Here is a 27,791-nt window from a genome sequence, read left to right on the forward strand (position 1 = left end):
AAACACGTGCATCCAAGGAAGGAAACACTCAGACCTCTGGTTTCTGTGAGGAAATCGTTTTAGCGATCCACGCTCCAAGTATAAATTATGGCAGCGGTTCTCACACGTATCCGCCCACCTGCCCGCGAACTGCAATGCACTTGGAGGAGGAGGAGGAATGCAGTGATCAGGACAGGGATCATTGTGGTTTGGTGTTAGTGGTGGAATGGATAGATCTCAGCATTCCGCTCCACCTATTTATCTTTCAGAAATCTGCTGTCTTTGCTGGTTATCATTGCCACCTTCATAAAGAAGTCCCACCTCCAGTGCTAAAGAATGAACAATTACAATACATTTCCAGTACATTTAATGCTTACAGTGGGCAAATGGTTAGGGTGTTTTTCAGTAGGATAAATATGCACATCTAATCTTTTCCCCTGAGCAAAGGTCAGAGAAAGATTGCCCTCTGAACTAATGCAAGCACCAACACTAATGTTGTCTTGGCATTTACTAAAAACTAATTAATTTTCTCAGGCCTTTGCTGGCTATTTATATATGTTGGTTTTATTTTTTTAACTTATGTCTGCCCTGGCCTATCAGCTGCTGCTTTATTTTATATTGTAATGTACCGGTATTTTTCATGTATTTTTTAAAAAATGTACACCATCTTGTGGTTTCAAATTAAAAAGAGCATGTAAAGATTTTAAATAAATAATGACATTTGTTGCTTTTAAAATACATTATCCTTTTCTACAACAAAACAGTGCTTATTCCCAAGCAAATGTATTCTGCATCAGGGCAACACTATTCCTAAAGTTATGATGGTGCTATGATTTAAGTGCTCAAGTTTTCAAAAAGCAAAACTCTGCATGCTCTTTTTTATTTCTTTTTAGTATCTGGATTAGCAAAGTTTTCTCTCTCTTGCTTCAACATCATAGCAGTTGTAAGGCACCGGTGGCAGTTGGGGTGAGAAGAGGCATGTTAATTGTGTACTTCAACTGAGGTATACACACAACTATCTATACCACACACACAACTCACACATACTTCAGAAAGGCCATTAAGTCCAAAAGGTCTGAAATTACCTAGCTGCACCACTTGCCAACGCAGCGTTGCCTTCAAAGGAAGAGTTATGAGATAAGAGATATAATGGAAGAAGTAGGATAGGTATGACATATCCAACACTCTTGATGGGACTAACAGCCTGAAAAAGTGACACCTGGATTTGAAAGTGTGTGACCCCATTTGAGGTTGGCCAGAATGGTAATTGACACCAGAGATCAGAACAAAATCCTGAACTTGCCAAGTCCTCTCTTCATAGCATCCAGCATTATTATGTAACCATGGTCAGCTTTCCCAGTGGACACCTCTGCCGCACTAAGCTGGTTTCCCAGTGATAATCAAGGCCTAAGACTGACAGGTCAGAGAGAGCATTAGTTCGATCATCACTCCTCAAAAGCAGATACACAACCTCTTTGCCGCCAGGCTGTAGCTATCTAAATTGTTCAACTAATACTGTACTAAATTATCATTAATATGTACATAAATATAACACGCTGCTTTACAGAGTAATAAAAGTAAAGACCAAAGTATTTCCCCAGCCCCATCATAGTAAATTGAGGGCTGAGGTTTGAAAAGCTTCATGAAAAAGGCAGGTTTTTTTTAAAACAAACTGAGGGATTGGAAGGAAGGAAGGTGGCTCCCTTTCATGTTTTGAAAGGGAATCCTATGCACCCAGGGCAAAGGCGAGGCTCTTCCACTGCCCATAGGGTAGACTGCCATGTCAGTCTTGCTAAATCCAACTCCCATTCAGTACAACAATAACATTGCCTGTTACAGATTATTGCTGGGCAAGCCAGCTCCTCTGCAAGGTAACAGGATTTTGGGATGCCAACCCCAGCAGGGCCGTCCAACTGCTCTGGTATTCATTGGCATATAAAGAGCCAGCCTTTGCAAATTATTATTATTATTAATTTCATTTCTATACCGTTTTATATTTTAAAGAAAAATCTCAAAGTGGTTTACAGAATATTAAAACATCAATAAAACAATCTGAAGAAAGTCAGATATAGAGTATACAGTCAAAGCAACATAATTAACAGAAAACTAAAATATTATCTTAAAAGATTTCAAAATAAAACATTACAAATCTGGCTGCCCTAAATTGGGCCTGGAGGTCGCGCCTCGTGAGAGTTTTAGGAGGCGACGGCTAGCAGCCGCCCGCTACGAGCCCAGGCCAGCTCCCGCTGTCGGGGGCGCTGGCCCCGCTCGCTTTCTCCCGCCCCCGCCCCCTGCAGAGTGGTAGCCCGGGTCACGGACGATCCTCTTCCTGGGGCTGGCAGATAGAGGGCGGAGTGGAGGCCGGGCTCCTGCCGCCGAGTCACATGCTCACCTGGAGAAGGAGGAGGAGCGCAAGGTGTCTCCCAGGGCCGGGGGATCCTCCCCGGCTCAGATCCCCAGCTCTTCGCGGAGTAGCGGCTGCAGCGGCGGCGGCGGCGGCGACGGCGGAGGCAGGCATTGGAGCCGCTGGGCCGGCCTGGGCTGGATCCAACCTGAGAGGGCAGCAGACCTTAATCGGCGCCTCCCGTTCCGCAAGACTCCAAAGCCCCGTCTGGAGGGAGGCGGAGGCGGCAGCCGCGCCGCACAAAGTTTGCGTGCTCGTCCGGAGGGCGGATTGGGGATCCGGCTCCATGCGGAGCGGCAGAGCCCGGAGCCGGGCTCAGGCGGGTAGATCCATCGCAATCGCAGCCTGGGGTTGTCGCCATGGGCAGCTGCGTGGGGAGGCAACACCGAGAGCGGCCGACCACCCCGGGGCACCCGCGCAAGAGAGCAGGTGAGCGCCGCCGGTCAGGCACCCTCTCGGTGCCGTGGCAGCCGGAACGGGCAAGGGAATCTGGGCCGCTGGAAACACAACCGGGGTTGGGCCCTTGCCGACACTCCCCTGGGGGCCCTTTGCTGGAGAATTAACTTGTCTCAGATTCCCCCACTCCCAACTGCCACCATAATCGGGCACCGAGACCACTGCCAAGACTGGGAATAGGGCACCACTCTGTGATTGTCTTGAGTGGGCATCTGATCTTTCAGGATTGGGCCCGGATGAGGGCATAGCGGACCGGACGGTAGTCTATGTGCTTCCTCTCCTGTTAGCGATGGGAAGATTCGGTTTGGGGGGATTTTTAAATGACCTGGATCTACTGGGTGGTCTGTACTTCCTCGGGGAAGCGTGTGGGATGTGTGTTAGTAAATGTATTGGTGGAGTAAGGCTCCCTGGAGCAATTTGGGTTTCTACTGATCCCTTAACTCCGTGTTTAGGAAGAGTGTGTGGGATGTCCCAGAAACTCGCCTACCGGATTTATGTAAGAGCCAGTCCGGCCCGTCTCACCAGATGGGTTGGAAGTGCAAACTACTGTTTCCCCACTGGCTCAGAAGTACAAGTTTGGGCTTGGGGCTGCTCTGAGGTCAGTGGGCTGCCACCTCAGGTTTCAAATAAGAGTAATTTTATTTATTATTGCAGATTTACTAAAAGCACTTTTATGCAGCTTTATGTGTTGTTGTGGAAACAAGTAGTGCACAAATCGTAATAAGATGCATTGTAAGCCATACAAAAATAAAAGAGCAATATAAAATCGAAATGATACAGTGTGCATAGATGTGTGGCTAGGTCCTAGCAAGAACATTTCCTTTTTTTTAAAAATGATTTTTATTCGTTTTTCAAACAGATAACAAAAACAATACAAAACAATATAATTTCCAACTCATCATTTCATACCCTTCTTTCTTTTGACTTCCCCATACCTCCCCATCCCTGCATCCTTGTTTAAATGGTTCTTTAGCAACCCTTAGGTCCATTATCTTAATTCCCTTTCATAAAAGTTCCTTTAGTTTTTTGATTACTGCTGCAATTCTTTACCTCTTACCCCCTGACATCTTAACATTCCTCAATTTTACAATTATTTTTAAGATATATTTTAAATTTCTTCCAGTCCTCTTCCACTGTCTCTTTCCCCTGGTCACGGATTCTGCCCGTCATCTCGGCCAGTCCCATAAAATCAATCACCTTTGTTTGCCATTCTTCCAGAGTAGGTAGTTCTTGCGTCTTCCAATACTTTGCCAGTAGAATTCTTGCTGCTGTAGTGGCGTACATAAAGAAAATCCTATCCTTCCTTAACACCACTTGGCCAACCATGCCCAAGAGGAAAGCCTCTAGTTTCTTAGGAAAAGTCCACTTAAGGACCTTCTTAATTTCAACCTAGCAAGAACATTTCCTTTGCCCTTGCTGCTTGATTGGAAACTTGTCCTGCAAACCATCATCAGGTACTCTGGTCCATGTGTGGGCTCCAGAACAGATACCTTCACAGCATGTGCTAAGGCCACATTTGCTGCTAGAGAGATTGCAGCCTTCTCTGAACCTAGGTGCAGAAATTCATGTCCATTTCCAGGTTCAAGGGCCCTCCCTGCTAAGTCTCCTGCAAAATGATAAGAATTGAGCTAGCTTAGGCTTTGCTGCCAGAGTCTGTGCATGTGACCCTGTGTGGTTTGTGCCCATGTGCGCAAGACCTGACCTGACTTTTCTTAGTCCAGGTCAGTCAAGAGTACAATTGGTTCCCACCCCAGACGGCTCAGATCAGCCTCACTCTGCTGGAGCTGCATTAGTTGGATCAATAGCAGAAACCGCTTTAACTCAACAAGCTCATCAGCAGTATTTGGCATCTGCGGCGGTGCACACACACATTGATGCAGGGTTTCTGGAGACAGAACAGTCGACTTCTCAGCAAGAGAGAGGCCTTTGTGGACATGAGAGCATCTAAGGTACAGTCTCTGTGTACGGCTGCTTCGGGTTGATTATGGTTTTTCAGATTATTGGTGGTGCTAGAGCCCTGATTAAAACCATGCGCTTGCACTGCCAAAGTGATAGGTGACACCTCCTCACATGCTTCCTATAAATGGGTATTTTGGGAAGTGTTGTTTAGGGGCCCCCAGGCAGCCACTCTGCAGTTGCTACTCTGATTTCACAAAGAATTGTGTCCTGAGGTGTCCCTCCACGATGCCGTGAGACTGGATTTAACTTTGCTGAGCCCTGCACATACACCGAGACCGGACCCCACCAGCAGCACACACTGTCTGCTCTGATCTATAGTTCATGGTGGTCTGAACAGGGTATGCACCTCTGCATGTTCCCGCTGGAGAACTTTACCCACTCTAATAGAGATTGGGCTAATAGGACTCCTTGGCAGAAACCCTGAAATGCTTTGGCACCATAGTGGCTATTTCACTGTGTGGCACGAAGGTTTATACTTGACACCCTGCTTTATATGATACTTGAAGTGCTCACTTCATGCCTCGGGTATAGGAAGCTGTTGTCTATGAAAGCACAATAAACTAGTCTTGAAAGTGCCATGGCACTTTAAATATATATATATATATTGGTGCTACTGACCTAAATGCTTCCAACTACACTTCTGGAATTTATTTCTTGGAAGACCTGAGCATGTACTTTAAAACCAAAAGTAAACACTTGGCACAGTTTGTAAGTCTTTCTTGGCAAATCGCTCTGGGCAGGAATGCCTAGCTTTTGCTTGTGGGGAGCATTGGCTGGAATCTCTATTGCTGTTGGGTTGGGTTGTGAGAAACAGGAAACACTAGCTTCCTTGTAGAGCTCATGTTTTGCATGTAGAAGGTCCCAGGATCAACCCCTGCTATCTCCACAAATTGCTGGGAAAGCCCTCTGCATTAAATCCTGGAGAACATCTGACAGTAAGTGTAGACAATAGTGAACTTGATGGAGCAGTGCCTTGACTTAATACTTAGTTCCATGCTGGGAAAAGGATTTAAGATTTTGTTAGTCTAATATCTTATACAGCAGGGAGCTGGCACCAAGAAGCAGGATCTTCTGGGACAGGATACACTACTCAAAAAGAATAAAGTTTACCCTAATGCATTTAGTCCTTTTGTTTAACTGTTTTTGCAAGCACGTCAGACTCCTGCTTTTGTTGGGCTGTAGTCCTACCCACTCTTACCAGGGAGTAATCCATATTGAGCACACATCGGGACTTGCTTTGAAGCGAAAATGCATAAAATTGTGTTCGTTAGGGAGCAGGCTATCTCCCTGCCGCAGAAATCTTGAGCTGCTCTGAGGCTTTGTGGTGGTGTTTACCTTAAGTGCTTATGAAAAGTTGGGCTGGCACTCCTGGTGATGTATTGCTGGCATTTTGCAAACGCAGGCAGTGTGAGCTGAGCTGAGTCTTCAAGAAACAGCAAAAACATGTCCCTGATCTACGCATCCAAGAGTGTGAACTGGAAACTGTGCAGTCAAGTGCAATGCAAGCGTTTTGGCTGATGGGATCTGCTGAGTTCTAGACTAAGCAAGTGTGGACTTTAAAAATATTTGGGGGTGTGAGTTGCACCAGAAGCTTAGAGACCAACAAAGGGAAGCTCTTACAGAAGGACTCCTCTTTCACTAGAGAAAAATAAAAATAAAAGGGAAAAAGCCCTGATTGGGTTAAGGGCATTGAAGATCCCATGGAACTATGAAAATAATTTGGAGAACTGATACCATTGCTGAACTCCAGCACAAGAATACCCAGCCAGATGGGCGGGGTACAAATAATAAATTATTATTATTATTATTATTATTATTATTATTATTATTCCTTTTTGCCTCCAGTTATGACATAGTGTCAACTTAAAGGCTATGATCTTGGCTTCCGGTTGTAAATTATGGGTCCGTTACTATAAGTCACTGCACTTCATCCCAACAATGGGCTGGGTGGAATGATACTTAAGTTTCCCTATCCCAACTCTCTGAGGCTCAGGCTGTTTTGGACACTATGTTCTTGCAGCTTCAGGGTTGTTTCTTGTGTCTGCATGCATGGGTAAACATAATATGTAAATTGCTAACACATGGACCTGCTTTACTGATAGGCCTATGAAATCCCATGATGATTTGGGAATTCTGGTTTTCACAGGTCTTTTGATGAGTCAGGCCCATATGTTACCAATTTACACATTCAATTTGCCCATGCATGCACATGACGTCACTGAAATGATTCCTACATATGCCACGCAAGTGTAGCGTGTGAACCTATCCTGGAAGAAACTCATCAGCTGGTTTGGATGTTGTGCAATGTGCAGTTGCCTGGCATGCTTCTTTCTCCAAGTACACCCTATCATAATCAGAAACTGGCCCCACCAAGGGACTGCAGGACTGACTCATGCCTTTGCTCTGCTCATGCAGCCACGGATTGCAACTGCCTGCGTGTTGCTCCCTGCAATAATTACTGTTTTGTAGGAGGCAGAGAAAGGGAAACAGGAAATGGGGAGGGCTGGGTAAGTGGGCTGAGAGCAACACTTGTAAGTTACACCTTCCCAAAGAGGAGGCTGACTGCAGCTGATCCATAAAGAACAAACAGGGGGGTTGGATATCATATGTAGAGGGAGAGAGGACTTCAGAGAATCATAGGGCTGGAGGAGAGGCGGGCTTATAGGCCACCAGGTCTCATCCCTGCTTGAAGAGACCACCACCACCACCTTCCTTGATGAGAATTCTTCCTTGTGTCACCACAAGCGTATTGCTGTTGAGTCTCTTTCTTTTTGCTGACCCCTGCTTGCCCTGCCTCTGTTGATGTTATTGACTGATTTGCTTTGATGCTGTAGGTAGGCAGGGAGTTGACCTGTGCAGTCCAGGAGGTCATACCTGCCTTGGTGGCCGTTGGCTTACCTACTCTGATGTCACAATGAGGCTTGCCTGGCTTGATTGTTTGCTGAGGCCTTGGAATCTGTTGGGTTCTGTGGACTGCAAGCGTCCTACGTGAGACCAAACTGCTCTTCTGTGGCGAGATGGTATTTCACATGATACCATGTGGGTGCTGAGTCAGATCTGTTGAGCCATCCTGGGGCTTTTGAGAAAGAGGGACTTGTGGTTTCTAAGGTAAGGGAAAGCTAGAATGTTAAATACAGTGGTACCTCGGGTTACATATGCTTCAGGTTACATACGCTTCAGGTTACAGACTCCGCTAACCCGGAAATAGTGCTTCAGGTTAAGAATTTTGCTTCAGGATGAGAACAGAAATCGTGCTCTGGTGGCGCTGCGGCAGCGGAAGGCCCCATTAGCTAAAGTGGTGCTAACGGTTAAGAACAGCTTCAGGTTAAGAACGGACCTCCGGAACAAATTAAGTACTTAACCTGAGGTACCACTCTACATGTGATTGACTCGTGTGCAACCGCATATACGTGTGGTGCCGGGAAATAATTAAATTGTTCAATTCAAACTTGGAAATGGTGGGAGAGCTGGAGAATCCTCATGGCTCATGAGGAGACCCTCCCTGGAGCCTGAAAAGGACGACAGTCAAGGCAGAGGAAGCCCCAAAGAGACTGCTCAACCTCCCCACCTAACAGCTGATGTGTGGAGTAGCGCAGCAGCAGCTACTTTCCCTCATGTCTTCCAGCCTCCTACCAGTCCTAGAGCTTCAATTCTAGTTGTGGATATTTCTGGTATGAATTGAAGAAGAGTGGCAGAGAGGTTGTTTAGAAGGTGCTCCCCACTTTATGCGATTTCACTTATGCACACGAGGGCCCAGAACGTAACCCACACATAAATGAGGGGGGTGCCTGTACTGAACTATTCTATGGTGGTACAGTATTTTAGAATAAATGGCGCTGTAATGACCCTACCAGCCCTGCTGGGGTAAGACAATGGATTAGTAGACTGGGAAGTTTTTCTGAACTGGCTGAACTATGTACCAACATAGTGAGAGCTGATCAATGTGTTCTGATAGGGCCCAGCCCCTGGGCAAGCAGGTATTCTGTATTACTGTCTATTTTCTGCCCTTTTTCATTTGTGTGATTAAATTCCCTGTTTTGGATTGAGCTTTGGTTTGGATTTATTGCCTGGTTCAGTTGAAGGATGGGTGCAGACCCATGATCCTGGTTATCTTTGTGTCCCACGGGTCAGATTTTAACCCCCTGGTTATTTAGTGGAAGTCCCACCCTGTCTGTCTCTGTTACTACAAGAGCATCTTGCAAGGTTGGAAGCTGTGTGTCTCCCACCCTCTTTCTTCTTTGGCATGGTTCAGGTTTTCAGTAAGCTAGTCCTGTTACCTGCATGCAACAGTTCCTCTGGCAGGCTTTAATCTGTGCCCAGCCCCCAGCTCCCAGGCCTGATTGTTTGCTTAGCTCAGAAGGTGTTGCCCAGATGCCTCCCTGCAGAGCAGCTTAGGCAGGAATTCACACCTGGGAGCCTAAGTTTACACTTACTGCTGCTTGAGGGTGTGGCATAGTCAGTGGCCTTCAGAACCGTCAGGGAACAGATGTGCACAGGCTGTCAATTTAAAGGGGCAGATTTAGGGTATCTTATTGCAATGCCCCCTGCCTTGTGATTCATTCCTGTCCTGCTGCATCCTCAGTGTTGGTGAAAGACAAGATTGCCTGCAGCTGAGCCCGTTCTGTGTTGACCAGATCAAAATAGGACAGGATTTCTGCACCTTTAATAGTTGTGTAGAGGAGGAAATTTTGATGGCTACAGCTTGTCACATTGCAGAGCTGAGAGAAACTGCACCCAGTAGAATTCTCCTGTCTGCTCAACTGTTTTGGGGCCATATCCTGAGCTGCGTTTGGTTAGCCTAGCTGACACACAAAGCTGGGGTCCTTATTTGCTGACAGGCTGGCGCGCCACTGCCTCTTCATTGTATTCGTAACCCTCCCCTCTTCTGCACCATGTGGCACTTCCCTAGAGTGCACAGGAAGAGCAGTGCCAACATGACTTCAGTTAATGTGGCTTTTTCAGCAGACTTCTTTCTTTCTTCTACTGTTTGGGCCCTGGAGTCAATTCTGCAAGGCTGGTGCTGGGAGACCGTTCTGGCTTTGCCCAGTCGAAACCAGAATACAGTTCTCAGGGAAACAAATGCCCTTTGCGACATAACCCAGCATGGCTCATAAGAACATAAGAAGAGCCTGCTAGATCAGGCCAGCAGTCCATCCAGCATCCTGTTCTCACAGTGGTCAAACAGATCACTGTGGGAAACACACTAGCAAGACCCAAGCCCGCCAGCACCCTGCCCACCTGCAGTTCCCAACAACTGATATTCAGAGATTTACTGCTTCTGGCAAAGGAGGTGCTACATAGTTACTGTGGCTAATAAAGGTAAAGGGACCCCTGACAATTAAGTCCAGTCATAAACAACTCTGGGGTTGCGGTGCTCATCTCGCTTTACTGGCCGAGGGAGCTGGCGTACAGCTTCCAGGTCATGTGGCCAGCATGACTAAGCTGCTTCTGGGGAAACAAGAGCAGCGCATGGAAGTGCCGTTTACCTTCCCACCAGAGCTGTACCTATTTATCTACTTGCACTTTGATGTGCTTTCGAACTGCTAAGTTGGCAGGAGCAGGGACCGAACAACGGGAGCTTACCTCGTTGTGGTGATTAGAACTGCCGACCTTCCAATCAGCAAGCTCAGGGCTTAGTGGTTTACACCACAGTGCCACCTGCGTCCCTAGTTTCTAGTAGCCATCAATTTACCATCTCCTCCATGAATTTGTCTAATCCTCTTTTTAAAACCATCCAAGTTGGTGATCATCACTGCCTCCTTCAGGAATGAGTTCCACCGTTTAACTATGTGCTGCTTGAAGAAGTACTTTCTCTTATCTGTCCTGAATCTTTCAATATTAATTGTATGCCAATGAGTTCTAGTGTTGTGAGAGAGGGCGAAAAATCTTTTCTCCATCCACCTTCTCCACACTGTGCATAATTCTATGTCGCCTCCCACTTACCTTTCTCTAAACAAAAAGTTCTGGATGGCCTCATTAAAGGGGGGGGGGGCGGGAATCTTGGATGATCCCGCAGCCAACTCTGACATTTTCCAGCACCATGTAACGTAATTCAGTGGGCAGGACTGTCCTTGGCTAATGCAACATGCATTTACCAATCCTGGTGGTGGTTCCCTTCAGAAAATGCTGATCCCTTGCAGAATGCCTCTTTTGTGCACAGGCAATTTGTCATCCAAGGGCTCATGCAGGGCAGAAGGGAGAAAGAGAGTGGGCACAGCTGTGTCTGAAGGGCATGTCCAGGCAAGAAACGACAGAGCTGTGTTAACACAGTGCATGGGAGCATCTTGCTTCCAGCAACACAAAAAACAAAATGCTTATGCCCTGTGTGTATCCCCTTCTGTGACCACAGATGCTACGTTTATGCTGTGTTGTCCCCAGATGACTTCTGGATGTGCAGTATTCCAGCCTCCTCTGTTCCTGTCAGGGTGCTTATTAATGTGTGTTGCTAAGGAGCTGTGCCTGCCCACCGGCAGATTCCCAAGGATGGGCAGTTGAGGAGTTGCGATTTACTGCATTCACACAAAACAGACAACACTTGTAGGGACAGATGTTCGGGATCCTGAGGCTTAGTTGTCATCTTCTGTACCTGGTTCTCTGCCTTGTCCTGGCAGGAACTCTTTCATTCCCAACTCATTTCCATATTTGCCACATGTGGTTTTATGAGGCTCCTAAATCATCCCTCCCTCCCTGTGTTTCTCTGTGAAACCTCTTCACCGGGGCCTAACAGACTGTTACTGATTGCAGGCTGCCCACCAGTCTTCAAGTCCATTGGGCTTTCTCCCTGCCTTCTGCTTTTGGTGCAGGAATTGCTCTCTTGTTTCCTTGCTATGCTGCGTGAGGGCACGCATGAAGCGTTTTGAAAACAGTAGCGTGCTATATGGGAACCATCGCGGTTATGTATATTTTCAGCTCAGGAATATTGCCGGCTCAAGAATAGCAGGAGGATTAACGTTCAATGTGTTGTTATCACATGCAGTCTCTACCTTCATAAGGACCTAATAAGAGCCCTGCTAAGTCAGACCTAAGGCATCTTTAGCCCAGCATCCTGTTTCCCACACTGGCCAACCAGATGCTTATGGGAAGGAATCCCACAAGAACTTGAGAACAATACAGTGGTACCTCGGGTTAAGTACTTAATTCATTCCGGAGGTCTGTTCTTAACCTGAAACTGTTCTTAACCTGAAGCACCACTTTAGCTAATGGGGCCTCCTGCTGCCGCCGCGCCGCCGCAGCACGATTTCTGTTCTCATCCTGAAGCAAAGTTCTTAACCCGAGGTACTATTTCTGGGTTAGTGGAGTCTGTAACCTGAAGCGTATGTAACCCGAGGTACCACTGTAGTCCTTTCCCACTGTCGTTTCCCTGCAACTGGTGTTCAGAGGAACTATAAGCACTATGTCCTGGTGTAGCAAGCAGCCATCATGACTGGTAGACTGTGAGAAGCCATGAATTTATTAACACCCCTTTTAAAGATTTTCAGCTTGTAACCATCACCACAAGCACCAGGAAACTAGAGTTTCTTAGGTTCTGCCAGTGGCATTCACAAGGGATCCTAACATTGGCTTTGAGGGTTTTGGCAGTGATATTTGGTACACCCTGAAGCAGTAGAAAGCATGTTGCATGATAATGGCCCACTGGGCTGAGGATAAATTCTGAGCTCGGCCTTGCCTGTCCTCTCCTTATTCCCTGTCCTGCCCACATCTTTGTGGTCTTGGTGTTAAACAGCTGGTTCCTATTCTGTGCTGTCACCTTCCTAATTCTCATATTTCAGTTGGATCCAGCACGTTCCGTTTAACAGTTTGCTCTGTTTTGCTTCTGGGTACAGTGGTGCCCCGCAAGACGAATGCCTCGCAAGACGGAAAACTCGCTAGACGAAAGAGTTTTCCATTTTGGAGGTGCTTCGCAAAACGAATTTCCTATGGGCTTGCTTCGCAAGACGAAAATGTCTTGCGAGTTCCTGCGGGGTTTTTTTTCCTCCCCCCCCCTTTTTCTAAGCCGCTTATCCGCTTAGCCAATAAGCCGCTAAAAGCCGCTAAGCCACTAATAGTACTAATCCGCTAAGCCGTCAATGGGCTTGCTTCGCAAGACGAAAAAACCGCTAGACGAAGAGACTCGCGGAACGGATTCTTTTCGTCTTGCGAGGCACCACTGTACTTGGTTTCCAAAGGAATTAAGAATCACATATTCCTACATTGAAGCAGATGCCACCTGACTCAGGAGAGGCAATGGCAGAAAGACCACCATAAGTTGTCTTATGTTGTTCAGACTGGCTACATGGTTCCTCCCCCCTCCCCCCCCCCAGCTTGCCTGATTTAGAGTGAGATTTATTTCCCACGTTGCCAATGCTCAGTTTCAGAGGGGTAGTCAGGTCAGTCTATACAGTGGTACCTCGGGTTAAGAACTTACCGTATTTTTTGCACCATAACACTCACTTTTTTCCTCCTAGAAAGTAAGGGGAAATGTCTGTGCGTGTTATGGAGGGAATGCCTACGGGTGGCGGGGGGGATCTGCTGCAGTTGTGAGCAGAGGATCCATGGTTCCCCTTCCTTCCCTCCTCTGTGGCTCGCTTTGAAACAGCAAAGCGGGAGAAGAGCCGCTGAGTGGGGAGGAAAGAGGGACAGAGAGCCTGCTTGCTTTAAAGGAGCAAAGCGGGAGAGGAGAGGCTCCTGTCCGGTTGGCTCCTTTAAAGCAAGCAGGCTCTCTGTCCCTCTCTCCTCCCCACTCAGCTCGCTAAATAGCATTATTAGCAGCATCCTTCTCCACACACACCATGCGTGCTCCTTGTCCCTTGAGTGCTTTTCCTTCCCTCCCCACTTAAAACGTGGTTACAAAGCACGGATCCACATGGATCCTCAGGATTTTTCCACTGGGTCACCCTGAATTCACCATCAGATCACATAGCATGTCCATGGCTACATCTTGCACCAAAAAAATCACGTACCCACTGTTGCCTGGGGTCGCAGTGGTGCAAAAACGTGGTTACAAAGCATGGATCCACATGGATCCTCAGGATTTTTGCATTGGGCTACTCCACACTCACTGTCAGATCACGTCTGTGGCCACAGCATGAACCACAAAAATCATACATCCACTGTTTCGTTTGGAATATATTTTTTTTCTTGTTTTCCTCCTCTAAAAACTACGTGCGTGTTATGGTCTGGTGCATGTTATAGAGCGAAAAATACGGTAATTCATTCCGGAGGTCTGTTCTTAACCTGAAGCACCACTTTAGCTAATGGGGCCTCCTGCTGCTGCGCCGCCGCCACTTCACTATTTCTGTTCTCATCCTGAAGCAAAGTTCTTAACCCGAGGTAATATTTCTGGGTTAGCGAAGTCTGTAACCTGAAGCGTATGTAACCTGAAGTGTATGTAACCCGAGGTACCACTGTATTGTAGCAAAAGTAGCAAAAATACCTTTTTGTGGCTGTTGCCTACATATTTGGTAAGAGTCTGCCTCAGTTTTGTGCATTTTATGGTTACAATAGCAGGTACATGACTATTTAAATATTTTCTGACCCGAGATCCTTAGTCCAACAGACCACAAACATTCATTTCTTCTCAGTGACACTTGTTTCTTGATTCACCTGAACAGAGGAAGAAAGACTTTTAAAACAGCCTCTGTGTGTGTGTGTGTGTGTGTGTGCGCGTGTGTGTGGTGTGTGCGTGTGTCCGTGTCCCCAGCATGAACTTAGTGTAGCTTGTCTCTTTCCTGTGTGCCATTTCACACAGGGATTCCATAAATCTAATATAATGGTTGTCTTGATATACGATCAAATGTTTTAATTCTTCTTTGTGAGGTTAGCGTAGGAGAGCCACTTTATCAAGTCATGAGCTGTTCCTTCCTGTCTCAAAAAGGTAGCTGAAGTCATTTTTTAAATGCCATGGTAAAACCAGTCTAGCAACTTGAAACCTGGCTTCCCCTCACCCACAGAGGAACACCTTGCTTCTGTAGTCAGCTACTGAACCTGCCTTCTGATTCCTTTGTCTAATGATTAAGAGTCCATTGCTTCCTAAGACTGTCCTAAAGACTGTCAGGTACTGTATACGTTTTACATTTGGCTCCCTCCTTCACACAGCCTTTGGGGTCACACCCTCCCATAATCTGAGTAACGTTAGACATGCCATCATTTGTTTTGCACTAACAGGATGAACCATTTTAATATCATACCCCCAAGTAACCCAGAAATCAACATGTTTTCTTTGTAGCGTATAATTATGTCTGTAATTTTGGTCTTGTTTGCCACAGAGATGACTGGGCCAGGTGCAAACGTAAGTCCGGGGTGCTCTAGGTATCAAGAAGGACTGTCAGGCTTGAGGGTGCTGAGTTTGAAACATGGCAGATTAGAGATCTTGCCTGATTCCCTTCTGGCATGTTGCAAACACAGTGCATGTGCTGCCTGTACAGGTGAGCTTCCCGATGGTAGAGCTAGAGATTGTGTTTCTGGGGAATAAAGGAGAAAGAATATTGAAGTGGAGATGGGGGGGGGGCATTTAGGTTAGGCTTTGCAGAGCAGGAGGGGAGCTCAGCCCATTGTTCTCTGAAGAGGGAGACAGCTGGGGAGTGGGAGGCAGCCCATCCCCACTTAAGCTGGGGAGAGGGAAGTTTGGGGGGGTGCAGACTCAGGTCAACATGTGATAATGTGTCACTTATCTGAAAACACCCAATCAGGAGTTGGTGCGAAGCGCATGTGTGTGTGTGTGTGTGTGTGTGTGTGTGTGCAGTCAGTGCCCTCCTGCCTTGGTGAAGGAGCCCCAGTTCCTTTGAGACTTGATAGTGATAGACAAGCAGGCTCCGCTGTGGGGAATCGAAGCTTGTTACAGGGCACAGAGAAGAGAATCTGACCCACTGCTGGCAATTTCACTTATCAGCTTGGCGAACTTGATCCTTCCACACTGCACGAGTGCTGGCTGGGCCCAGCAGCATCTCTAGTCTTCTTAAAAAATGTGGTTAGTTTTGCAGTACAGCAGGTTCTGCAGAGTGACGATTCCTTAGCATGTTTTTTAAACCTGTTGTCTGTTGATCTCCTCGGATGCCTCCCAGCTCTTATGATTATGATATAATAATAGTTGCCTCCACAGGGCTGATTGCAAGTGGAAGTTAGGTAATGGAGGGGGGGGGGGTTGGACAGATCTTGTTGTCTTTTCACCTGGGTTTGAAAAGGACCCGAATATTTCATTAAAGAAAACCAATAAATGGCTGCTGGCACAGATGGGACGAGGCTTTTCCTGAGAGTCCCTAGGTTCCCAAGAAGTTGAGGGTAGTGCCTATGCATTTGCACTTCTGCTGGAAATGGTGATGAAATATTTGGCTGGCCGGATCTGTAACCTGATACAATAAGGCTTTGGATACACTCCTCTCTGTAGTGTTGCTGCAACAGCCATGACTCAGTGGTGGAGCACTTCTTTTGCATGTTAGAAAGTCCCATTCCCTGGCATCTCCACACAGGGCTGGGTTTGTTCTCTGTCTGAAACCCTGGACAGCCAGCAGACAATGCTGAGCTTGATGGTCCAGTAGTGTGACACTGTATAAAGCAGCTGTTTCCTGTGTCCTTGTGCCTTCTAGGAGGAGACACCCCAGGCAAGATATTTTCTCCCCAGACTCATCAAATCTGGTACTTGGAGAAAGGAGGAAGGAGATTTCACACCACCTTCCACACACAACTGCAGTGTCAGGAATGAGTGGTCCGTCCTGAGCTATTGTGGGATTTTGGGGGAGCAAAAACCTACACATCACAAAAGGAACATCTTGCAGCAGGGTAAGGTGTCTAGAACCTGTGGCTGAACTGGCTGGACTTTGGTGGCAGTGTCATTAAATAGCAGCAGCTTTGCACTTGCTACCTAAGGTTGGTAGTGGTTGCCACTCACTACTTCCCTCTCTGCTTTCTGATCATGGATTGAGAGGCTGAAAACAATTGTTTGAGATGGATTCCTGTGCACCTTGTGCCTGGTTCTTGAGCTGAGCACCGACTTCATAAGAGACAAAGCAGAGGTCCCGGGTTTGGAAGTAAACTGGATGTCTCCTAGCTCCACCTCTGAACCAGAGAAGGGCAGACCCAACCTTTCATAATCCTGAAGCTCCTTCCGATAGGGACCACAAAGCTGCCTATCACTTTAAGAGCTCGGAGAAAGCAAGAGAGCCTGTGCCAGGCAGTGACAGTGCTTCCTGGGCAGAGGGACCATAGCTGCACACTCTCACTGCCTTCTGTCTTTTAAAGTAGCAGGCAGAATGGCCATAGTTGTTCTGATTAGTGCCTGATTGGCAGGTAGACCTAGAAGCTGTCTCAGGGTTGTCCAATGGGGACCCAGCCTGCTCTGAAAGCAGCCTTTGTACCTCTTCAGTCAAAGACCATTTCCTCTGTGTGCTGAGTTGCCTGGAGCCAAAGGAATGGTGTCTCTTGTCTATGGAGGTGGCTGCTGCCTGCCTCTTCCTCTGCCTACTACTGAGCTAATTGTTCCCACGCTAATCTCCTTGAGAAGCTTAACTTAGCTGGGGGCTGGGAGAAGCCAGGAGACTCTACCTATGGCCTGGTAATGCCAGCGGCTTGCTGTAGAAAGCAGGTGGCCAAAATTTTGCAGTGATTTTGCAGTGCAAGTAGAAGTTATTTCCCTTTGCTCCTGTATTACAAGGTGCATAAAGGGAACTGTTTGCCCTTGGGGTTCAATTAGCTCCAGGGGGCCTTGCTAGCTGCCTCATCCTTCATTGCAGAAGTTGTCTGCTAAAGATGCCACATAGCTCATTTTAAACAGGCCTGACCTGTTTTTACTTGCCATCTGCCCAGGTTTTTGTTTTAATTCAGCTTTAATGCCGGGCACCAGGCCATTTAAAAAGCAATTTACGTATTAAAATGGCGCAACTACAATAGTTCATATGCAAATAAGCCACCGCTCCTTTTGGCTGTGTAAATGTGGGAACCCCATTGCCAGGCCTGCCTCAGGTGCCCCTCCTCCTCCTCCTCCTCTGCAGGTAAAGGACCTCTAACCAAAGTATCCTGGTCCCTTAGTCATGAGGGCAACTCCCCCTTCCTATCCGGGGCAGCCATAAAAGGGTGCTACCTTGTATCGGTGGAGCCATCCTCAATGATGCAATGGCCATGTTTGGGGACAAGGGAAGGGCCACCCAAGTTTGGGCCTTGACTTGTCTCTTGCTTTTTCCAGCTTTGTTCTCTTTTTCTGAGAACACGTCTTGCCCCTGGCTTTTCTCTTCATCTACCCACCCTAATTAGACTTAAACCTGCAGCACAAGCTTCTTATACAGCTGACTTGAAGCTAAATCCCCTTGCAGAGCCAGCCTGGGCAGGGTCAGCTCAGGAAGCTGACCTTCTGCTTCCTCCACAGAGAGCGCTGAGCAATGCACCTCTGTGAAATGCATGAGGGGCGAGTGGTGTGGGGAGGCCTCCCCTCTGCACGCGCCTTGAATCTGGAGGACATTTTCCTGGGGGATGAAAGGGCCACAACAGCATTGGGGGCAGGGCGAGAATTATTGTCTGGAAAACGATGTTTACTCTGTGTGCCTATGATTTCATTTTGCTTGCACTCATGGAATCCGTCACAGAATTTGGCACCCATAAATTCTCCGTTTTCCTGTTAAAACCACACATCAGTTGCTGTTACGGCTGTGAACAAAAGCTGGGACACGTGGGCAGTGTTGGGCGAATTCCTCGATGCCAGAGGACCCTGTGCAAGACTTCCAGCTTCAGGGGCGGGTGTGGGGAACAGGGACAGGAAGGTGTTTGGGTCTTCCCTTGGGTGTGTTGCTCCCATCTCCCTTGCATCTGACCATTCCCCAGATCAACTCATTTCAACGTTTCGATCTTGGAAGCAGAAGACAGTATGCGCACACACAAAAAGCAAAATACGTCATATTTTGCATGATTTCCATAATTTATTCAGGTCACCGAATTTGAACCTCCTTGGTGCAGAAATATACACAGCCCTCATTGTTCGTCTTTCCTCCCAAGTACCAAGGAGAGGTTGTTGCGAGATAAGAGTCAAACAATATTGCATTGATTTTTCCAAAACAATTAGTCTCTATGATCTCTTCTGCTGCAGATAGTGACCCCACAACCCATGAGCAGCTGCTCCATAAAACTTACTTCCTGGTAACCTAGTGGTTACAGATTCTGTGCTGTGGTGCTTTTGTGGTGGGTGGGAGAAGTCAGCTGGGAATGAGATGGCAGCAGAGAGTCACTATTTGACTTTGTCCCAATGGGATCCATGCAGGACTTGCTCCCTTTGCTAACGTGGCACTTTTACCCAGGATGGGAGGGGGTAGCTTTTACTTTCCCAGCTATTTAGTGGTCTTATGAATATTACATGAGAATTACAGGCTCCTAAGAAGGGGAATGGCTCTATATTTCGCTCCCTGTTCCTTGGAAGCCAGGCTAGTGGCTAGCTGTCCATTCTGGGATTCAAGGGCAGCCATTTCCCCCAGCAGTGTGTGTGACTTTCTGACCTGTTCCAGGGTTGTCATTGGCTAGCAAACTCTCCGTACAGGTTTTATTTCTGCAAATGGTACTGAAGCACTGCTCTTTCTCACTGCTCCCATTAAACTGCAGCTACTTACCCCAATCAATGTCTTCCTGGCCATCTCTAGTACCCCTAGAGATTGTGGCTGGTTAATTACATCCTGGCGGCAGGTATTCCAGTCACCGCATCTCGTGGGGTTGGGCTGGATCAGAGTGCTTGCTTCCCGCACATCTCCCCCTCTCCCCCCACTTTCTCCAGACTGAACATTGCAAGGAGGCTGAAATCTACAGTGAAAAGGACACCAAAGTCTACAGCAAGCAGCAGCAGGATTCTGAGGGGCTGCTTGGGAAGCAGAGGAAGCCTTGCAGTGAAATCAAACCTTTGGTCCATCTGGCTCAGAATTATGGAGGCTGATTAGCAGCAACTCTCCAGGATTTGAGGGCCAAACTGCACACGGCACTGAACGTGTCACTTGGAATCGTGTCAGGGGTGTTGTTGTTGTTTATTTAATATTGGTGCAGGGCCCTAGTTTTCATCAGGACCACAGTGCAAGGGGTGGGGAGGTTGAACCCAGTTCACACACACACACACACACACACACACACACACACACACACTGTTGTTAGCCTAGTAACAACCAGTGGTTGGGGGAGTTCATTGGGAATGTGGGGAGGGAAGGAGTCTTCTTGCGCTTTACAGTCCTGATAAAATCAGGCCTCCTTGTGCCTGCTTTTAAAAAAACAACACAACCACCACAAAGTGTTTCCAAGTGATACATTTGGCATCACATGCAGTTTGGCCCTTTGACAAGGAATGTTTCCCAGCCCTTCCTGCAGATGCCAGGGGCTGAACCTGGGACCTCCTGCAGGAAAAGCATGGGCTCTGCAACTTGAGCTGCAGCTCTTCGGAGGTCCTGTGCCAAAGAAAACCTCAGGAGACCTTGCTCAGGGCTGCCCTCCGGTTGTATCTAAGATCTGTTTCCTGCTGCTCCTTGGGACCCATTGACATGACGTCTGACTGTTCACCCATGAGTGTAAGACTCCTAAGGACATGGCTCAGTCGGATCTTGTATTGTGCTCAGCCTTTGACCCCTGGTCTTATTTGTCATCCATAAACTTTGGTCTCCAGCTGTTTGGGACTACAACTCCCATCATCCCTAGCTAGCAGGACCAGTGGTCAGGGATGATGGGAGTTGTAGTCCAAAACAGCTTGTGACCCAAGTTTGGGAAACCCTCATACTCACTATTGCAGGCACGAGGAACATAGGATACTGTCTTACACTCAGTCAGACAAATGGTCCATACAGCTTAGTATTGTCTTGTCTGTTTGTTTGTACCCTGCCCACCTGACTGGGTTGCCCCAGCTGCTCTGGGTGGCTTCCAAAATATGTATAGAAACAAGATGACATTAAACCTTAAAAGCTTTGCTATACAAGGCTGCCTTCAGATGTCTTCTAAAAGTTATATAGTTACTGCTCCTGGATTAACATCTTCCCCATTAAAGCTTTTATAACCCACTTTTTTTTCTCCAAGGAGCTCAAGGTTCTCCCCCTCCTCAGTTAATCTCCACAACAACCCTGTGAGGTAGGTTAAGCAGAGAGGCAGTGACTGGCCCAAAGTCACCCAGTGAGCTTCCTGGCCAAGTGGGGATCTGAACCCTGATCTCCCAAGACTTAGTCCGACACTCTAACCCAGCCTTTCTCAACCTTGGGTCCCCGGATGTTCTTGTACCACAACTCCTATCATCCCTGAGCACTGGCCATGCTGGCTAGGAATGATGGGAGTTGTAGTCCAACAACATCCAGGGAACTAAGGTTGAGAAAGGCTGCTCTAACCGCTACACCACACGGACTTAAAATAAAAATAAAAATCAGCATTTTAAAATTCTGCATTTTTTAAACTGTTGCCCTCTCCTTTTCTCACCCTCCTGTCCCACCCCACTCCATTCTCTCATTCCTTTGAATGGTTAAATCAGACAGCTTTAGAATGGGATTGTACTTGTTGTGAGCCACTGTGGCAACTGTAGCCAAAAAGGTGGGCGCAACAACAACAACAACAACAACAACAACAACAACTCTGAAGCATACTTGAGTTGGGGACTTTGTCTGAATGCACTGCCATGTGAGAGACTGTAATGTGACTTGGCATTTTCAAAGGTTCTCTCTATATTCCCCTCATACTCTGGAGCAGAGAACATGACTCACAATTCCATCTCTCCCCCCACTAATTACGCTCTTAATGTTAGTGCTCCTTGGCCCCATCATTATACTCAGTGGCGGGTGACATTCACTGGGTTGTTTTGCAGAGCGCCAGTTATATCCTGAGTATTCTTATTTGTGGTTTCTGTGTAGACCCACCCTTGGGCTATGTGCCTCTGCTCATGAGAGCTGTGGAAGTCTGTAGAGCAGGGGATTCCCAAAGAGTGGTCCATGGTCTGCAAGCTTCATTCCGGGAGCTCACGGTGTGTCTGTGGATTTGGGCTGGAGACAGGAGCTGGTCCACCCATCACATTAAAACATTGGCATTGATTTTTAATTGTATCTTAATGCTTTTTTATGGCAGTGGTTCCCAATTAGCTAAGTACTGCAGGCCCCCTGTACAGTATTTCAAAAGCCAAGCCATGGACCCCCGACTTTTAAAAATGTTGCTATCTCTATGGTAGCTTTTGTTACATGAATGGTGCCATGGATCCCATGGGTGGGTTATGAAACACCAACTGGGAATCACCGTTTTATTGCATTATATTTTGAATTCCATGGAATTCTAATTGAAATACTGTTGACTCGCAGCTTATGTACATTTAACTTGTGTGATCCCAGTTTTAACTGGTTGTATCCCAGAAGGCAGGGGGATGGCAGAGTGTGTGTGTGTGGGACCTTTGGCAACCCCCACTTCCCATTGCACACACCTTGGGAGAGCCGTTCAGAGGTGCAGGGAGAGTCTGTAGCTGCCTTGGAAGAGAGTGCAGAGGTGTAGGGAGAATGCTGCGCTGTGCTTTTTATGGTTTTAAAAACGTTGTTTTGACTATACACAACTTTGGCTTTATGCGCTATAGCCCAGAATGTAACCCCCGCATAAATCGAGAGTCAACTGTACAATAAAATGCTACATATAAGAGATAAACCTTCAACATTGCACTGTTACCCTCCATTTCAACCATTTCTGCAACCATTTCTGGATAATCTTCCCTCTCTTCCTTCTTCCTCTGATTCTCCAAAGCAGATTTAGGGGAGGAGGTGCAGGGGGCCTGTGGAAGGAGGAAGGAAAGCCCCATCATTCTTGTGGGATCGTTTGCGTTGGCTTCCGCTAGCACACCAGGTTAATTGAATTTGGGCTAGAGGGTTGCATTCAACTAAGTCTTACTCAAAGTTGAGCCACTGAAACAAATGAACCTGAGTTAGTCATGTCCATTAACTTCAGTGTGTCTGCTGTGAGTAGGACTAATATTGAATACAACCCAAAAGAAGCCATAGAAACCATACAGCATCTAGCACAGCACATTTGCTGCAACAGGCGAAAATAATAATTGAAGTGCTGTACCGTGACCCTCAGCAATTTCGAAGTGGTCCCTGGGGGGAACGTTTGGGGACATAAGATGAGCCTTCCGGATCAGACCAATGGCTCTTGTAATCTCGCATCCTGTTTTCACAGTGGCAAAACCGATGCCTGTGGGAAGCCTGCAAGATGGACTGTTCCAGAAAATGAGCTGAGGAAGGGATGTGCCTGCCTCTCGGAACATGCTCCAAGGGGGTGTAGCAAACACCTTCCTGTGTAGCCCAGAACATTCCTGGCAATTTCACATCTAGCCCAGTAATTAGGCTCGTAACGTTGGTATTGTTTGGCACATCATTATCCCCAATAGTAGGTTGCAATCCCCGTATTATTTTGCAGAGCAACAGTTATGACCTTCCTGAGCTTGGATATGTTTGTTAATATCTCACATGGCATTAGCTTTTTGTGCCAAATCATCTCAAAAGGTGGCTCATGTTTAGTTTGTCATTCTGTACACACACACACCAAGACTATCCACACAATGCTGCTTCTGCAGGTTCTCTCTTCTTTATAGATGTACATTCTTGCAATCTTTCCAGTGTTATGCTCTGTATGTATCCTATTAAATTTCATCAGTTTTGTGTTCTCGGCACAGATCTGCCGTGTATCGAGAGCAAAAAGAAAGTTTGTCCTCTCCTCCGTGGGGCTTTTAGCCCCCTCCAGTTCCATACTCAATTAAAAGAAAACGTTTCATAGCCTTCTCTGTTTAATGCTGAGTTATTATTTCCCGAGACAGCTTTCCACTCAGATTGTGAGGCTCCCTGCTTTGTATTAGCTGTTCCTCAACTTGGTTGCGTGCACAGTTTTTGGATGACACATTTAGAAAATATTTGGAAGGCCAAAACAAAGCTAAGATGGAGAATGCAAGATTTTGTGCAGAGATAAAAATGGAGGAAATGTGCCTGTTCAGAGAGGGAGATTGAGGAGAGATGTGGGAAGTATTGAAATGTCCCCCTTTTAAATCACTGTTAAGAAAAACGAGTTTCCTTTAGAAGGGAGGTATAGGGGTGTTTGTCGGCAGATATGCACCTGCTGGCTTTGTTTTGGGGTGCCTCATGGATCCTGCATCTGGTAAAGGAGCAGAACTTGGATAAGACACTCAAGAATCCGTGCCACAATTAGGAAGAGAACCCCGATGAACTGAACTTTTCTCAGAGGAGCCCCTGCCTTGCTGTAGCTCATCCTTTGCCAGCCTTGCGACTCACCAGACTCCAGCTCCCTGGCTTATTCTCTGGCTAATTCCCTGTGCTATAAATACTGCCTGGGGTGAAAAACTCCCTAAGGCTCCGGTCAGGGTGGTGGCCATGCAGGAAAACTCTGCCAGTGGCTACGTGACTCGTCCCAGGCTATGAAAAAGGTGGGGCAATGGCTGGCAGAGGAAAGAGTCTGGCTAGGGTGAATCTCTTGCTTTGGGACACCCCCATTTGAAGCCTCCCTCTCCCTCTGCAGGTCGCAATGAACCTTTGAAGAAAGACCGTCCCAAGTGGAAGAGCGACTACCCCATGACCGATGGGCAGCTGCGGAGCAAACGGGACGAGTTCTGGGACACGGCACCGGCCTTCGAGGGCCGCAAGGAGATCTGGGATGCGCTCAAGGCTGCTGCCTATGCAGTGGAGGCGAATGACCACGGGCTAGCACAGGCCATTATTGACGGTGCTGGAGTGACCTTACCCCACGGTATGTGATGGCAGGATGGGAAGTGGGCAAGAGAAGAAATAGCACAGGGCTAGTTCTTTCTGCCTTATCTCTTGCCAGAGGTAGAAATCATGCCCTGTGCTGTGAGCATAAAATGGGAACTTCTATCCAAGCAAAAATCATAAAGCAGGAATAGGCAATCGGTGCTCCTCTCCAGGTTCGTTGGACTGCAATCCCAGAATCCTTGCATGGCTGTTGACCATGTTGGCTGGGCTCATAGGAGCTGGGAGTTGGAGTGCCAGAGATTCTCCCATCCCTGTCTTTAGGGCCTGAAATTCCTGTTTGAACCCCCTTGCCTGCCTGCCACAGTACAAGCACACATGTGCACATGCAAACCCAAGATAGCAGCAAATGTGTGTTTCTCACCATGCATATTATGCAGGTTAGACACACACGGAAGTAATAATTGGCCATGCCTTCCTGCTACTTGTCTCCACTGTGAGAAATGTGTTTACTGCCACAAAATATATGAAGTGTCCTCAGAGCTGGTACTTTCAGGATTCTTGAGCTCTTTTGATCCCTTCTGTACACATTTGTTCCTGGAATAAGGACAACATTCTCCCAAGACCTGAACAAACTGAGACAGCTTTGCACTGTACCTGCCACTTCACCTTCAGGAGGAAAGAGAAAAAGTGCCAACTTCATCCCTGTTACCCTGTGTACTAGTCTCCGTATGGATGAAGCATTTATTTGTTTATTTATTAACATTGGATCCTACTCTTCCTCCCAAAGGAGCAAACATCAAAATGTTAAAATACAATCTTAAAAACAAAACAAAAAACATGTACAACTTTTTGAAACAATTTAAAACTGTCTAAATATATTTAAAAGCAGTCACATACCCTCACAGTTACTATTTTTAAAGTTGCCACGGCCAGTACCCATCAAATGCCTGTGTAGTGACACCTGCCCTGTGGAACACCCTCCCACCAGATGTCAAAGAGAAAAACAACTACCAGACTTTTAGAAGACATCTGAAGGCAGCCCTGTTTAGGGAAGCTTTTAATGTTTAACAGACTATTGTATTTTAATATTTTGTTGGAAGCCACCCAGAGTGGCTGAGGTATAAATAAATTATTATTATTATTATTATTATTATTATTATTATTATTAATAAACAGGGAAGTTTTAAATTTCTCCTGAAAGCCAATAATGAGGGAGACAGATGCACTTAATCCTGGAGGGGTGCTCCACAAATGGGGAGCCACAAACAAGAAGGCCCTGCCATGGGTCAGAATACCAACTGGGCAGCAGCCAGAGTTAGTATGACCTACAGGGCCTCACCTGCCAATCATAGAGCCTGAGGTGCTTAATGTTGCGGGAGATGCTCCTTTAAATACTTGGTTCCTGAGCTATTTAGGGCTTTGTACACCAGCACTCACATCTTGAATTGGGCTCAGTAACTTGCTGGCAGCTCACTGGCAGCTGGGGTGTGATAGGTGGCTGGGCAAACTTGTTTGGTTAGAGAGTTGGACTAGGACCTGGGAGACCAGGGTTCAAATCCCCGCTTGACCATGAACTCACTGAGTGAGCTTGGGCCAGTTTCTTCTCTTAGCCTAGCCTACCTCATAGGTTTGCTGTGCAGATTGAACGAGGAGGTGGAGAACTACGTACGCCAGAAAAGGAAATATAAATAAATTAAATAAGGAGAGGAAATTTAGTTTGGTGGGGAAGAGACTGGGTTCCGTTCCCCCCTGTAAGCCTCTCATGCCCCCTGCTGGCGCTTTCTTTCCCCTGCAGGCTCCCTCACCGAGTGCTATGACGAACTGGGTAACCGCTACCAGCTTCCAGTCTACTGCCTGGCCCCCCCTGTCAACCTGATCATGGAGCGAAGCGAGGAGGAGGGCGTGGAGCCGCCTGAGCCAACGCCCAACACCCGGCGCGAATTCCCCCTCAAAGTCCGCCTCTCCACGGGCAAGGACCTGCGCCTGAGCGCCAGCATGACAGACACTATCGGGCAGCTGAAGAAGCAGCTGTACGCCCAGGAAGGACTGGAGCCCGCCTGGCAGCGCTGGTTTTTCTCGGGCAAGCTCCTGACGGACAGGAGCCGCCTGCAGGAGACCAAGATCCAGAAGGACTTTGTCATCCAAGTCATCATCAACCAGCCGCCTGCACCGAGGAACTGAGCTGGAGGCGGGTGGTGCGGCGCCCGGCCTTCAACCCAGGGACTGAGATTGCAGGAGGCTGCTCTTGCGCCTGGAGGGCGGGCCAGCAGGTGGCGCCCTCGGAACCAGGGCCGGAAGGTTCCCCAGCGGCCCCTGGGAAATTGCACACACTCACTCGCTGCAAGAGGCAGCAGACTGAGTTGACAGCGCAGATGGGCAACATTGAAAGTGGTTTATCACCGTGGTTTCTCTCTCGGGGCCCTTTGGGGCCAATTTTTTTAAACTTCCCAGAACCCCAAGGATTGGACCTCCCCCCTCTTCCCAAATTATCCAGGCTCTGGGCTCGGCTGGCACCGAAACACATGCCTCCCCCCCCCTTGCTCAGCTCCAGTCCGGGCTGAGCTGCCTGCACTTGAGCCTATATGACGGATTGTGGACGCTGTCTCCTGGGCACAGCTCTTGTTGTTTGGGCACTGAGAAGCTGGAGACCAAAGCGTCCCTGACACGAGGGACCAGGCTGGGCCCAGGGCTGCACTACGTGGGTCAGAAGACCCTGCCGGTTCTGGCTCCCCATTTCCAGGCCACTGAATGAGACCTTGAGTAATGCTGTGGTTGGCCGTCTTTGCACAATTTCATGGGATGAGCCCAGCAAGGCAGCTGCTGCTCATCCTGATTTTATGGGCAGCCCTCAACCAGATAAGGTGCGATACGGGGGAAGATGGTTTGTATGTATAGGTATTAGTGTAATTTATCAATAAAGCCTTTTCCAACTAGCCTGGAGCCTGATTTCAGCCGGGAACTTGCTTTGGGTGCCTTCGCTTTCTGCAAGCGTCAAACGACTTAAAGAACCGGCCTTATGAACTTGGTAAGCTGGATTTGCTTTTGAAGGAAGAGGTTGTCAAGCAATGCAATGCCTGAGCATCTCCAGAAGGGCAATGGGCAATTTGCATGAGGCAAACCAGGTAGGAAAGGCTGTCGCTCAGTGGTAGAGCAATTGCCTTCATGCGGAAGGTCCCAGGATTAACCCCAAGTGGGGTTGGGAGGGATTACTTCCTGAAGCCGCGGAGAGCCTGTCAGTGTAGACAAGGCTAAGTGAAGTAGACCAATGATCTGTCTCAGTATAAGGCTTCCTGTCTCTCTAGGAACCTGAAACTCAAGTGAAATCCAAATTTCAATGT

The 27,791-nt window shown here is 47.6% G+C and overlaps 1 protein-coding gene and 1 long non-coding RNA gene across 3 annotated transcripts; one reads left to right on the forward strand and one right to left on the reverse strand.

Moving 5' to 3' along the window:
- Positions 1-2,402: 2,402 nt before the first annotated feature.
- UBTD1 (ubiquitin domain containing 1) lies at positions 2,403-27,386 on the forward strand. Of its 2 annotated transcripts, none has more exons than XM_079977236.1 (3): positions 2,403-2,812; positions 24,263-24,490; positions 26,249-27,386. In XM_079977236.1, the coding sequence occupies exons 1-3, from the start codon at positions 2,743-2,745 to the stop codon at positions 26,632-26,634; spliced, it is 684 nt and encodes a 227-aa protein (XP_079833362.1). In that variant the 5' UTR covers positions 2,403-2,742; the 3' UTR covers positions 26,635-27,386. The 2 variants fall into 2 exon arrangements, with proteins under 2 accessions (XP_079833362.1, XP_079833363.1); XM_079977237.1 differs by lacking the exon at positions 2,403-2,812 and adding an exon at positions 7,744-7,906.
- Positions 2,819-6,551, reverse strand: LOC307216728. Its single transcript, XR_013839285.1, has 3 exons — positions 6,134-6,551; positions 4,229-4,445; positions 2,819-3,643 (listed from the first exon to the last, which is right to left on the reverse strand). It is a non-coding gene; the product is annotated as an uncharacterized lncRNA (long non-coding RNA).
- Positions 27,387-27,791: the final 405 nt, after the last annotated feature.

The sequence above is a fragment of the Podarcis cretensis genome (assembly GCF_951804945.1).
Source record: "Podarcis cretensis genome assembly, chromosome: 5".
NCBI classification, from domain to species: Eukaryota; Metazoa; Chordata; class Lepidosauria; order Squamata; family Lacertidae; genus Podarcis; species Podarcis cretensis.